This window comes from Manacus vitellinus, unplaced genomic scaffold (assembly GCF_001715985.3).
Source record: "Manacus vitellinus isolate BGI_N305 unplaced genomic scaffold, ASM171598v3 scaffold_7_pilon, whole genome shotgun sequence".
In the NCBI taxonomy this organism is placed as follows: domain Eukaryota; kingdom Metazoa; phylum Chordata; class Aves; order Passeriformes; family Pipridae; genus Manacus; species Manacus vitellinus.
This window is the reverse complement of record NW_021940813.1, coordinates 23964022-23978621: the sequence shown is the minus strand read 5'-3', so window position 1 is coordinate 23978621 and position 14600 is coordinate 23964022. Positions and strand designations below refer to the sequence as shown.

The 14600-nt window shown below is 39.2% G+C and overlaps 1 protein-coding gene across 5 annotated transcripts in view; it reads left to right on the top strand.

Annotated features, from left to right (window-relative positions):
- The first annotated feature begins 672 nt into the window (after nt 1–672).
- Nucleotides 673–14600, top strand: part of RGPD4 (RANBP2 like and GRIP domain containing 4) — a 32944-nt gene continuing 19016 nt past the window's right edge. For 2 of the 5 annotated variants that reach the window (XM_029964816.1, XM_029964815.1), the window contains exons 1-19: nt 673–751; nt 3273–3340; nt 3922–4033; nt 4896–5048; nt 5871–6101; nt 6536–6681; nt 8112–8304; nt 9019–9109; nt 9976–10185; nt 10694–10872; nt 10970–11145; nt 11443–11566; nt 11922–12083; nt 12403–12540; nt 12631–12777; nt 13207–13389; nt 13471–13554; nt 13963–14095; nt 14264–14361. In XM_029964816.1, the coding sequence (XP_029820676.1) occupies nt 701–751; nt 3273–3340; nt 3922–4033; nt 4896–5048; nt 5871–6101; nt 6536–6681; nt 8112–8304; nt 9019–9109; nt 9976–10185; nt 10694–10872; nt 10970–11145; nt 11443–11566; nt 11922–12083; nt 12403–12540; nt 12631–12777; nt 13207–13389; nt 13471–13554; nt 13963–14095; nt 14264–14361 (2679 nt within the window). In that variant the 5' untranslated portion in view covers nt 673–700. Of the gene's footprint in view, nt 752–1306; nt 1404–3272; nt 3341–3921; nt 4034–4895; nt 5049–5870; nt 6102–6535; nt 6682–8111; nt 8305–9018; nt 9110–9975; nt 10186–10693; nt 10873–10969; nt 11146–11442; nt 11567–11921; nt 12084–12402; nt 12541–12630; nt 12778–13206; nt 13390–13470; nt 13555–13962; nt 14096–14263; nt 14362–14600 lie in introns of those variants that run through there. The other 3 variants (XM_029964817.1, XM_018084060.2, XM_029964818.1) reach the window with 2 other exon arrangements.

Sequence of the window (14600 nt, the reverse complement as noted above, 5' to 3'; positions counted from 1 at the left end):
ACAAAGTTTTAGGTGAGAGTTTATTTTATATACATATATATATACAGAGAGAGTATATTTCTGCTGTGCCTTTTGCAACCAGTCTTGTCTATCTCGCATTGGCTTTTTTAGCCACCAGCGCGCTTGTAGCAAATGTGGGTAAAGCCCTTCCCAAATCTTCGTTCGCGAAGCCTGGTCATGAATGAATGAGTTATTTAGCTGATAAATATATTATCACCTAATACATTATTATATATTATTTGGATGAGAGTTACACAGTTTTAGGTGAGAGTTTATTACAGCTGCAGGTGAGCAAACGCTACAGCCCGGCCTCACGCACCCGATGATTTACCGTGACAGATTTCCCCGCCCCGCCCTCAGCAGCTGCGCGCTCCCGCCCCGCCCCCTTGCGCATGCGCCGCCCGGCCGACCCGCGCCCCCCACGTCCGTTGATAGAGGGCGGGGCTGGTCCCGCCCACTCGCGGCGGCTGCGCGCGCCGCACGGTGGCGGGGACTTGCACCGTTAACGAGCGGCGGCCGGCGTCGTGCTGCGCTTCCTCGGCGGCTTCTGCCTGCCTCTCCTGCGCTCCTGCTTCCTGCCCCTCCGCGGCGCGGCCGTGCCCGCCGGCGGCCGGGCAACCGCGCTCCGCGCGGGAGGGCAGCCCGGGCGCGGCCTCCGCCGCCGCGGCGGCGCCATGATGAGGCGCACGAAGCCCGAGCGATGGAGCGCTACGTCGCCTCCGTGCAGGCCGCGACTTCGTCCCCCAGAGAGGTGAGGTTGCGGCTCGCCTTCCCGCCCGCGCTCGCGGCCCGGGGGGCGCTGCGGGCTCCGCTCCGTCGAGCTCTCTGCGAGCACTTCCCGCACTCGCCTCGCGTGGGCGGGCAGCGGCGGCCCATGCCTCGCTCCTGACGGCGGCCCTCCTCCCCCCGCCGCGCCGCCGGGAGGCCTCGCTGCCCGGCTGGGCCGGGGGGCGGCTGCTCTCGCTGCCTCTGCCCTGCCGGGGTGCGGGGCGGCCGCGCTCCGCCGACTCCCGCGCCGTACCCGGAGCCTCGGTGCTGGGGCTCGGTCTGCTCGGCCCGTCCGCGTCCATGGCGGTAAGAGGAAAAAGGATTCCTCTCTGGAGACACTCAGACCCCACCTAGACGTGGTCCCGTGTCACCTGCTCTAGGTGACCTTGCTTTGGCAGCGGAGTTGGACTAGGTGATCTCCATAGGTCCCTTCCAACCCGAAGTATTCTGAGATTCGGCGAGTTACGGTGTCTCTGGAAGAATCTGTGAGTCCTGATTTACTCAGGATCTCTGTAAGTCGAGAGAGCTAGGGGAAGCTGCTGAGAGCAAGGGTCGTGGGGTTTCCCTTACCGGAGGTGCTTTCCCTAACTGGGAGCAATGGTTTACCAGAGCTGCACAGCTGGTTTTTACACCTGGTAAGTCTTAAAGAGTCTACCAGTTCTCTGAGTACTGAGTTCTTCAGTTTTGTGAGAGTTTAGTTCCTGAGTTTCTGGAGTTTCTCTTTCTTGGGAAAAGAATTGAAACAAGGAAGATGTCAGACACTTTCAGTTTCTTTTTATGTGCCACGTGATTAATATTCTTGTCTGTATAGCACTATTAAAAGAGGAGGAACTGGGAAAAAATAATCTTCCTATTGTATTTTAGTAACTAGACAGGACGATGAGGAATTCTGCATGACTTTTTACCATTTTTCATTATATCTGGAAAATGGTATACAGGTCTGATGCAATTCGTGGCAGTTATTCCTGAAAGATCCTGTTCTGCTGCTCTGAATTGATTTTATTGTGGAATTACAATATTCAACACTGTTGTATAGCGTGAATGCATCCATGTTCATCGTTATGCAGAGGGACCTTTAGCAGGGCCAGTGTGGGTCCTCATGATTTGTAGTTCTTTTCCAACAGTAACAAAGTTGTTCTGTGGATCGTGTAATTGACTTGAGTGCTGTTTGGAGCAGACCGTGTCAAGGACATCACTGTCAGAATCATGGGTGCTTTTTAATATTTTTGATTTTCCTAGTGAAGTCAGCAACAAAATAAATCCTTTTCTCCTCTTATGCTTAAGACCTACTGGTGCATATTTAGTTTGTTGTCTTTTTTTTTTTATAAGTAATCTTTACAACTAATTGTATAAGCACAGTCAGTGGTCGAAAATGTTACTGGTGTTCTTCTTGTGTTGATTTTAGGAGGAGGGTGCTTATAAGACTGCAAAGCATTTATTTTGAGGTTTCTTTTCATCCATGTTTAAAAGGAGATGCCAAATGTGACTCCACTCTGACAAATTTCAGTGTTGTCTTTTTATAACAGACTTCAAAAATACAGGCTGAAAACTCGAAGTATCTTGGGAGGCCTGCTTTTATTTTTAATTACTTTTTAAAATTTTGCATGAATAGTGCTGGTAAGAGAGGGAGGGAGACTAGTAATTCAAATGTATTCAAAATGTACACACTTGTTTGGAATCATAGATGTAACTAGTTCCAGTGTTTTTTTGTTTAAAAGCGAAATCTGCTTTTGAACTGATATTGGGAGTTGAAGCTGTAAATTTGTCTGGTTTAGCTCTACCTTGAGGTTTTTGCTTGTAACTTTATCAGTTCTTTAGCCCATTCCTTTCACTCCTTTCCTCCTATTTGTGCTTCTGACATCTTGCCCTCTGCCAGCTCTCTGTGTTTCTTTTTCTTTTGCCCTTATTATTTCCTTATTCTGCCTCCCAAAAATACCTTTGGAGGTGTTTCACCTTTTGCCTGTATAATGTACATGTTCAAATTATTTTAGTCAGAAATAAACTACTGCATAAATACATTTCTTGCCCAAACTGAGAATGACTTAAAAATTCCTTTTTCCTTAAGTATATTTAAACAGCAGTGTCTGATGACAGCATATTACAGCAGGGCTAAATGACAGATATCTCTTGGTTTGTAGGATTTTTTTTTAACTTGCTACATTGCAATGAAATAAATTAAATGTAGCAGACCCTATTCTTCCACTCTCTTTAGTGCATAGTGTATGAAATACCACATGTATAAAGGCTTGTTGCTTCTTCAGTTGTAATCTCTATTTTGCCTAGTAGCCTTTGCCAATTATAGCAAAACCTTTTACTCTTCATTCTTAAACCTACATCTTTCAAAAACAAACCCATAAGTATGACGAGTGGATTTGAGCTGATAACTAGTTGTCAAATTCAGTCATCTGAGTGTTAGGCATTGCTGAAAAGAAAGGTCACACTATGGAATTACTTTTGAAGTACTATATGTCTAAAGTATGTTTGTCATGGTTTTTCTCCTTCAGAAATCGATGAAAGGATTCCTCTTTGCTAAGCTGTATTTTGAAATAAAAGAATATGAACTTGCTAAAAGGTAACATGCATTGATGTATGTTTGGTTTTTTGTTCTTTAAAATGTAAAAGAAAAGCTACGTTAATGTGAAGTAGACCAGAGAAAGCAAGATCAATATCATGCTGCTTTAAGGTAACAGTAAATGTGGATATTGAGTGCTATTTAAATATTTGTAAAACAATAACTTAAAAGAAGGATAGTTATGTGGTACTGGAAAACTTACCAGGCTGAAGTGGCTTTTTTTTCCCCTTCATTGTATTGAGTAGTTCTTACCATTTCTGCAAACTTCTGCTTTGTTGGGTTTTTTTTGTTGTGGTTTTTTTGGGTTTTGGTTTTGTTTTTTTTTTTAATAAACAGAAATGGTGGCGAGTAAGTAGCATTAGTACATGTATAAGCTGTGTTGCTGCTAACTTAAAGGTCTGGCCAAAGTATCTAGAACAGAACATATCTATACTTCCTGTATGGTCTGGCCAAAGTATCTAGAACAAAATACATCTGTACTTCCTGTGTGGCAGATTAAGTTGCCATTATAGCTCAAGGTGGGGGGGAAGTCTTAATGAAAAATACTGGTCAACTAACTGACTTTTTTCCCCCCTTCATAGATACATATCTACATACCTCAATGTACAAGAGAGAGATCCCAAAGCACACAGATTTCTTGGACAAATTTATGAAGCTGAGGATAACATAGAAAAAGCTTTTGGGTGTTACAAGGTAAGTATTACACTGACCCCTAATATCCTGCTTTATTTCTTCTAAATGGACTTCTAAAATCCTTCTGTGCTGAACATTCTCAAACCTATAGAAGAAAGCTTACTCCTGGGAAAACTGTATTACATTTGACAATGGAAGCACATGAAGCACTGCAGAGAAGGGCTCACAAAACAAGAACTAACAGTAGTAGCCACTCGATATCACTTGCTTCAGTAGTATATTTTTAAGTCGCTTCTTTGTTTTTTGTTCTAGTCTTGATCTTTGTGCTGCCTGCTGTTAAATTCTCCCCTTGTCATACATTGCAAACTGTGATGACAACTGGAGTCTAGTTGCTGCTATAAGACTGTAGACTTAGTGTGTTTTTTGGTTGGTTGATTTTGGAGGGGCAGAAGAGAAGGGCAAATCTGATTTTGATTAGGCAAGCAAATTCTCAGTCAAAATGCCTTTGTTCTGGTTTTGGAGAGAGAGACTATGTGCTCAGAAGTCTGACCAGTACAGCTTTATGAAGTGGTATCACACTTTTTAAACTCTGTCTTTATTTTTTCTTTTTGAAGTTTCTATGCTTGGCTAGACTAGAGGTCCTTATAGTCCTAATGCCCGTATATAGGAGTAGCTAGTGGCAGATGCAATGGAGCTGGCTTTTGCATTATTTCTCTTAATGCTCTTCTGGATTCCAGCAGTTGCATATGGGTGCTGTAAACTAGTAGTGGCATTTGGAAAGGCTTTTCTTATATATTCTGTATTTATAGGTCTAATTCATTAGAATAGAATGTTTTTGGAGGTATAACTCTTACCTGTTCTGTATGGATCATAAGATCAAGTTGCCTTTTTATTTTTTTTCCTCTTGTATGGGGAAAACTAGCGATCCGTGGAGTTGAACCCAACGCAGAAAGATCTTGTATTGAAGATTGCAGAGTTACTATGCAATAATGACATTACTGATGGAAGAGCAAAATACTGGGTTGATAGAGCTGCTAAGCTCTTCCCTGGGAGTCCTGCTATTTACAGGTTGAAGGTAAGTTCAAAATTACCTCTGGCTTGAAGAAACTTTCTGCATCTGACCAGAGTGCTTTTTGCATGGCACCTCAAGCAAAACTCTTCCTGGCTAAATTGTTTTAGAATCATTAATATTAAAATTATTAGATGTTACATTCTTTGTAGTTTGACATTTTTGTCTAGCTTTCAAGAAAGCTACAACTACAAGCTTTCATACACTATTTAATGTTTCAAGGTTAATCCTCTTCAAAAATGCTGAGAAATTTTGTTAGTTATCACAGTCAGAAAGTTAAGACTGGATAGGCACTACTTATTCTTTCTATTGTGTCACTTGCAGGAAGGTGCCAGGCCTGTGAACTTGAACTTTCTTGGTTTACACTGCTTTTATGTTTTTAAATAAATATTATGATCAGCTTTGTGGAATATGAGAAATGCTGTAGTTCTCAAATGCCATGTAAATGCTTTCAGCCATGCAATATCTCTTTTGCACAAGTATATTAATTTTGTATAGCTAGTCAGCAGCCACATTGAAGTCTCAAGATGTTTGGGTTTTTTAAGTGAGGTAGTCTATGGCAAGGTATACTGTCATTGAACCAAGTGGTTTGAGAAGCATTTCTTGCCCTGGGTAAGAGGTAAATTCTTCTGAAGATTTTCTTCTGTGATAGTTATATACATGTTTAACTATATGAATATTTAATCAAACTTTATATAAAAGCTGAAAACTATTATGAGTAGTGTAGCTTAAGTAAGATGGTCTTTGTAGTGAAGACTGTTACTGTAGTTGCTTAGGAGACTCACATGGTAAATTAAGTATTAACACATTGCCTTCACGTGTTAACAGGAGCAGTTACTGGATTGTAAAGGTGAAGATGGGTGGAACCAGCTTTTTGACTTGATTCAAGCAGAACTTTATGCAAGACCAGATGACGTCTACATAAACATCCGACTAGTTGCACTCTACCGTTCAAATAATAGATTAAAAGATGCTGTGCTCCACTGTCAGGAGGCAGAGAAGAAAATACCTTTGCAGTCAAGCTTGGAATGGTGTTCCTGTGTTGTAGAGACATTTGAGGTGTTTAATCATATTTTGATCCTGTGATAGTCTTCCATATCTTTTTATCTGGTCTGTTTCTCTTAGTGTCATTACTCTGACAGCTATTTCTCAAGGGATTTAACTCCTTCAAATGCAAGTCTGCTGAAACCAGTGGAATTACAAAATACTTCCTGTGGTGGTTTTTTTAATTGGAATTTCCTCTCTAAAATTAAGCTTTATAGAGCTATTGAGTTTCTAACTACAAAAGCAGAGTTAGATACAGCAGTTCCATTAGGGATAAAATTACTCAAGCAAATAGTTCCCTGGAACTTTGCTGCTGAAGAATATGTTAAGATCTCACCTGTGAAACTGGATTATGCAGTAAATGCTACTAGTGTGTTTTGGAGAAGTACTGCCCTTGCCTTCATGGAAGGATGACTGTTCCTTATCCTGTGATGAACTTTCTTCTTTAGGAATATCTGGAATCTTTACAAGACTTGGAATCTGATAAAAATAACTGGAGAACTATCAAGAAAGATCATCTGCTGGCCTATTCCAGCTTTGTCAAACTCACACTTTCTTCTAGAGATGTTCAGGAATGCAGAGAGGCACTTGAAAGGTACTGCTTAAACTTTCCCGTAATTAAAAAAAAATAACAACCTCTTGGAATAGTTTGGGGTTTTTTTGTTTCTGGGTTACAGAACATCTGCCAAGCTTCTGTTTCACATATTTGTGGATGGGAGAGGTGATTCTCTGTACTGACCACTAAGAACGGTTCTTATATAGGGTGTGAACCCCAGGCTGTCTTTTGACTGAGATACAAGCCTTGTTTGAATGGTCAGCACACAGCCATGGAGAAGACTCATTAATATCCTTGGTCAATTAACTTTGTACCTTCTTTCCCTTCAATAAGAAAGTATTGTTCTGTGCTTCAGCAATTGACTAATCCAGATTTTCTAGACAATTTGAAAAAAAACACACACCTAAAAAACTCAGAACAATCCAAACAAATCCACAATATAACCCTCAAAGTGGAAAACCGAACCCACCTCTTGTATATCACCTTTGTCCTGGTTATTTTATTGTAAATTAACACAACACACTGGAATAGTTAGGAACTTTGTGAAGGGAGGAAACCATCTGCAGTAAGAACACTCTCCTTCAGATAAAACTAGTAGTATTACAGCTTACTTCAAGGTTTACCATCTGTGGTGCACCTAGAATAGTACAAAACAATGTAGTCAATATATTAAGGTCTGTGTTTTTCTTGCCATTATCTTCCCTTTCTTACTGGCTTTTACTGACTTATATTTGTTCTTAAGTTGTGTAATGGCTATTATATTGCCTTTTGTAAAAATATTCTTCAGTTTGTTAATCTTGGATGAGTATTTGAAGCAATACAGACAATGGATGAGGAATATTTAATACTGAAGTATATTTTATTTATTTTTCTCCTTTGACATTGACTTTCTGGGTTTTCTGCTGCTGATTTATTAGAGCTTTTCAAAGTGTTTACATGTGAAGCACTTCCAGGTCATGGCAATGCTAACAACCAGTATAGTTTTGCCCAGTAATTGAAAGAGTTTATAATTGTTTTCTGGAAAGCCTCTCTTGAGTGGGGATTGTATACTTGTCTACACCTACTAGAATTTCTGCAGTGCCTTATGTTTTCGAAGAGCCTGTACAGAGTATTTTGGACTTTTCTGATAAATGAAGGAAAAGAAAGGGTAGAGTGAATAGTGCCTTCTGCAAGTCTCTACATCTGCATTAGTGAACAAGTTTATCTACTTGGTTCAGGAGAATAGTTTTGAAAGTAGCTGTGAAAAAATGTGCTGAAAAAGATTATAAATATGTAGATAATGTTTAGTGTGTTTACTTTCTAGTAAGCAATAGAAACATTACTGACCACTTTCTGGTTTAAGCAATAGAAACATTACTGACCATTGACTCACAAAGTTACTCAATTCACAGTTAAATAACATGAACCAATATCACCTGCTATAGCTTTTACCAGGACTCTGTTTTGAATGAGTCTTCTCTACATTTTAGTTTTGACCGAGCACTTCAGTCCGTGAAACCATATGTGAATGGGGCTGATGAGTTGTATCGTACCTATGTGGAAATGAAAGGACAGCTGTACATGCATGCTGGAACTTTGCTGCTGAAAATGGCCCAACACAATGAGGCACAGTGGAGAGCTGTGTGTGAACTAGCAGCATTGTGTTATCTCATAAGTTTCCAGGTAAGTGATTTTTCAGTTTATGCCTTTAGTTGATGCAGTTCCTGAAATGTTCTTGCTGTGCACATGTTGAACTCCTGTTTTCCTGAGATGAACTGAGTGCTTGTCTACCTAAAGGAGGACTCTGTCCTCAGTCTTTCACATTTGTTTAAAAGGTTTCAAATGACATGAATAGGGTAAAAGTATACCTTCAGCTGTTTCCCTTGTCAGAGTAACCTGATTCTTAAAGGTTAGTGCAATTATTTTCTGCAGTATATTCCCTTTTCCGTAGTACAGCTGAATACTCACGTTGAGTGTTATTGCTATAGGGAGGGAAGGAGAGGAATTCAGTAGTTCCCATATACCTTTTGTGTAGGCAGCAAAATTAAAAATATCAAACTCCTTTGCGTATGAATTCTTTGCCTTGATCATCCTTTTTATGCCATTGCTTGTATTCCAGGTATTACTTGCTCTTGTGTACACTTAATATTACTTTTAGTACTTGTAATTGCACACCTATGGGCTTCGGGTGGATTCTCTGCTCTCTTCACCCACCCCACACCAGAACAGAACCCCATCCCTGGATATGTGATGCAGTACCTTCAGAATGAATGATGTCTGTTTTCCTTTGGTTTCCTAATGCTAAAAAGACACTAGTTTCTTAATTTCTAAGATTATATTTAGTTGTTCTGCTCCTACTGTGAAAAAACTGTAACAATTTTCTTCTTACTTCACCAGGTTCCTCAACCAAAGTCAAAACTAATAAAGGGGGATCAAACTGGACAAGATGTGCTAGAAATGATGGCCTGTGATCGAAAAAGCCAGTCTGGTAATAAAAATAGCTGCATAGTTCCATTTTAGTGTTAGAGTTACTGTAAAAGATAAGTAATTTGTTAAAGAACACATTGTAATCTTATAATGTTACCACCACAATACGCATTAAAACTCTAGATTCTGACTACATGTGTAAATAAAAATACTAGTTTGGTTATGACACCAAAAGTGGTTTTTTTCCCCTCTTAAGCATGCTGGTAGTGTGGTTTGGTTTTTTTTTCCCCAAGAGTGGTGGAGGTTTTTTCCACATTCTTGACTCTCCAGCACACTAAGGTAGAACTTAACTTTTATGGTCTCTTGATCAACTTGAAATATCTTTTGCCTATTGATACTATTTTACAAGCATTGTTAACCCCAAGAGGAAAAGAAAACATTACTATTTTTTTCCCCAATCTTTTCATCTCGTTTTTCAGCTTTGTTCTTTTTGCTGCTAAGTACAGACAGTTTTTCAGTCTACAAAATTCTTATAGGACCTAAATGAAAACAAATGAACCCATTAAACATCAGGTTCAGTTATTTCAGAATGGATTTCATTAACACAAGCTTCTGCTTCTATTATAGCTACTTATTTTAAGGTCAGTTGCAATGCCCCTAGAATAGTAATGGTAGGATGGCTTTGTTTTCTGAAAGAGCTGGATTTGCAAATGCCTTGGCATTGTTGTCACTTCGAGCTTGGAAAGCCTATGTGCTGATACACAGACCTAATTACAAGGAGAGCATATCTTAGCAGTCTGTAGGTTTCATAAGGGGAAATCCTGATTCCTGCCAAGCCTTCAGTAGCAAAGAACAGTCCAGTGTAGCAAATGTTACTTTCCTCATGTCCACTGCTTTGTTAATGTGAAGTGTATTTCTGTTTTCTAGGTCATATGCTGCTGAACTTAAGCCATGGCAAGCAAGACTTCTTTAAAGAGATTGTGGAATCATTTGCAAACAAGAGTGGTTCATTTACATTGTTTGATAGCCTGTTTGAGAGTGGAGCTTCAAGGGAGAGATCTTTTATTGGCACAGATGATATTGGAAATGTCAGTACACAAGCACCAGTGCAAGTGGAACTCAATAAATACGATATTGGTAAGAGGTGTTACTTTCTGAAACTCAACACAACTTCGTGTGTTGGAAGTTCTTCTACAAATACTTCATATTGCAATGAAAGACAAATACCTGGCATAGCTGTCCAAAGTTGCCCTAATGTCCTAGGAAAAACTTGTACTTTGTTGCAAAGTAGAGAAGTGCTTCTTGAATAACTCCTTTAAGATTTCTGGAGAAGGAAATAGGTTGGCTAAAATTAGTTACCTGTTGGACTGAATAAACTGAGGATGGAAATGGAGGAAATCTGAGAGTCACTCTGTCAGAAACTCAAGGGTTTGATGTCTGTCAGCACTTAGATGAACGTGATATGTTTGGCTAATCTGAAGTTTGTAATCCTTCATAAGTGAAAGCTGGAATCTTGATGTGTATCGATCTGTAACGTATCTTTGGCTGCTATGACAGAGGGAATGTGAAACCCAGCTTTGATCAGATACAAGTCTTGATGACTTGTAGGAAGCTGACATTTGTGTCCAACCTTGGTTTTGCACAGGTGCTGTTCGAATGCACAGTGGCAGTCTCCAGCACCTTGTGTGGCTTGGCTTGCAGTGGAACTCTATGTCAGTCTTACCCCCGATGCGCAAGTGGTTAAAACAGCTTTTCCACTTGCCTCAGGAAACATCAAGACTTGAGACAGATGCTCCTGAATCCATTTGTTTGTTAGACCTTGAAGTAAGTAAACTTTCCAAGTTTTTTAATGTATGATACAAATTAAGGGGTTTTTTTGTTTGTTGGTTTAATACTTTTTTATTTTTTTTAATAAAAATAGGTATTCCTACTTGGGGTGGTATTCACTAGCAACCTGCAATTGCAAGAGAAGTTTAATTCTCACTACAGTGCACATCAGCCTCAATTCTTACCACTGCCAGTGTGCAAACAACTCTATACTGAAGACCAAAGATCCTGGTGGGATGCTGTTCGTACCCTTCTTCAGAGAAAATCAATGTAAGGCTTTTTCAGTTTGGAGATATTTGATCAAGCTCCATAAAGGGAGCTCGAGCACCTTTGATTGGTCCCAATGGATTCTTGAAAAATTAAGTATTTTGGAAATTGAAGCTTTGTTCTAGTAGGGACGTGATACGTTTGAAAGACTTGTAAAAATAGAATTTTAATTTCTAACAATGCATTTCTAAACAAGGCAGGTTAGAACTAAATACATGGGATGTATTCATCAAGTAAATGCTATGTGAACAGATGAGAAACATTAAATGCTAATGAAGAAATGTTTCTTCTGATATTCAGACCAGGAACAGCAGCAAAACTGAGGCTTACTGTACAGCATGGCATAAGTACTCTGCGGACACTGGAGAAGCATGGCCTGCAACCTGCCTTAATCATACACTGGGCAAAAAGCTTGCAAAAAACAGTAAGCTGAGATTGTTTGTTTGGTTTTAAATATGTAGAACTGTTTTTCTGTTTTCCAAACTATGAACAGACTTGGGTGACAAGGGATCAGATGAGTATGTAATATTGAGAACAGCTGTTAATTTTATTAGGCAAATTTGTTGCTCTAGTCACTCTATAATAGTCACTCTATAAAGTACTGGTTTGAACTGCAATGTTATTTTCTACGTGTATGTTACTTTACATAGCTACTTTGTTTAGTGTCAGAGAAGGACTCTTGAAACTTTTAAAGAAAATAGGAGAAGGATTTGTATGAATAGCATTTTGACTTGAACTTTTTGAAATAACATGTGCTTCTATTCCCTTTTCTTCACCAGGGAATTAACCGGAACTCTTTCTATGACCAGAAGGAATACATTGGACGAAGTGTTTATTACTGGAAGAAAGTTTTGCCTATGCTGGAAATTATCAAAAAGAAGAGGAGTATTTCTGAACCTACTGATCCTCTCTTCAAACACTTCCATAGTGTAGACATTCAGGTACAGATTGATTAAGCCAAGGCTGAAGTAAGAGAAGGTCTATGTCAGAAACGTACATGGTTGAGGGATTTTTGTCTACATCGTGCAACTCATGTTATTACCAGGAAACTATTAATGATGAGATTCGGTAATATCAGCGTTTGATAAAGGGGAAAAATCCTCTCCTTACAACTTCAGTCTTACCTTTAAAATCATGTTTACGATTGGAAGGCACTGAACACCTTTAGTACAAACTTTCTTGAAAAAGAATTCTCCCTGTATTATAAGAAAAAATGTCATTCCGTTGTTAGGTATGAGTTGTCCTTCACTTTATTTGTAGGTCTTTCAGGTTGCAGCATATGAAGAAGAGGCACATATAGCATTTGCCATGTTGGATGCAGTTGATGGCAAAACTGATGATGCTTTGTTAGCATTTGAAGCTATTGAGAATGTGGTTTCATACTGGAATCTTGCCATGGTAAGTTTGTAAGTTACATTACTCTGAAATGCTTTCCTTTATTCAGTTGCCTTCTGACTGATACTAATTAATCTGCATCCTGTTCTTTAGATTTTCCAAAGGAAGGCAGAAGAGATCGAAAATGATGCCATGCTGCCAGAAGAACACGAGGAGCACAAAACTTATCTTCTTAAAGCCAGGTATTATCTAATGAAGATCATCGCGGAAAGCTCCTCAGATATGTCAGTAGCTGAGAAAGTAAGTAATTCTTGCTTTAAGAACTTTTTTCAAGACATGCAGTGGCTTAGGTTACTGTTTCAAAATGAAACTGTTTGCATTTAGGTTACATTTTTAGACTAGTCCTTGCATTAAAGCAGGTTAAACTCTGGGTAACTTCTGTAACCTACAGATCATGTATTATCCTGGTTACTCTGTGGATGAAAGTTTTAATGTAAAGAAATAGCTTTTGCCACTGCCTTTTTATAGAAGTTGATAGTTTGAAAAAATATAATTGCTTGTGAATTGTTTTCTTATGTGAATCTTAACAGATTTAGAGCTTTTCTGAAAAAGAAATCAGTATTTGTATAATGAAAGCCTTGTGAATTGTTCAGCCAGAATTCTGAATGTAATCTGTCTTGCTCTGAGGGAGAATTGCAGTCATGACTCATGTTTCAAATAACTTTCTAGCTGCCAGTGTCTATTGAAACTGTGAGGGAAGTGCTAGATACAGTGATCCAGGAACTTGGTGAGAATGTTGAAGAGGGAAGTCTTGCCTTCAGAAATGGTCTGTCACGAACTGTAGATTCAGCAGTGAAACATTCCACTCCATCACCAACTAAGTTCTCTCTTTCTCCAACTAAGAGCTACAAGGTATGTTGGCCAGTTATTATTTTAGGGAATTATTATGTCTGAAGAAAAATTCACAAGATTCAATAAATTTTTTTTTCCTAGTTTTCTCCTAAAACTCCTCCTCAGTGGGCAGAAGATCACAAATCTATACTTCAAATGATTTGTCAGCAAGTGGAAGCTTTGAAGGTAAAAATTTTGTCACCATATTCAGTGAAAAACAGTTGACCTTTGAGCACAAAAGTATATCTATTGTTTGAAACTCCTCTTTGGGACTTAGGCAGGTTTGCTGATGCACCCCATCTGGGGACTGTATGTGCAGAGTTCTGCTTTTATCAGTTTGGTTCTCATCCATTTGGCTCTTTTTTTTTTTTTTTAACTGGCTTGTTCTGGCTTTGGAACACAATGTTAGTACTTTGTACTGCATGGGCAGATCCTGCATGATTCTGGCAAGTACTTCTTGGGGATTTCTTAAATTACTGCCACCACTGAGCTTGAAAATGTGTTTAAATAGCAAAAGGGTAGGGATCATGTTTTATTCTATAAATACCTGTGTGATACATACTTACACTCTTGCTTGGAACACTACCTTGACAGAATGAAATGCAAGAAATGAAACTTAACAATTCCAACACAAATGCATCTTCTCGCTGGTCTGAAAACTATGGAACAGATACAATGCCAGACGGTTATCAGAGAGCACAAAATCTTCATGAAGCACCATTAACAGGCAAGTTCCTGCAGAATTCGTACCTAGATGCTTAGCTAAATTTTTGAAAATAATGCCAAAATATTTTAATGATTCACAATTAAAAACTCATTGCTATGGAGAGTCCATTCAAAACAACAACAAAGAATGATCAAGTGTAAACTTTGTTTTCCTGGTGTTCCTTTTTAGTTGCTACCACTGGTCCATCTGTGTTCTACAGCCAGTCTCCTGCCTATAACTCTCAGTATCTTCTCGGAACTGCCGCAACCAATGTAACACCAACAAAGGTGAGAAAAATCTACTCTCTTCAGCTGCTTTCAGTGATCTCCTGAAAAATGACTGCTTTTGATTCTATACATAGTTGGATGTAATTCCAGTTCCTTATGCAGAATTTGGTGAACTTGGACTGCTAGTCCAAGACTAATTTGTCTTTCTGCCTAATTTTTGGGATGTGGAGTCTGGGAGGAAAAGCCAGCAAAATATCTGCTGTATGTTAGTACATTTCTCCTACAGAGTATGTATGATA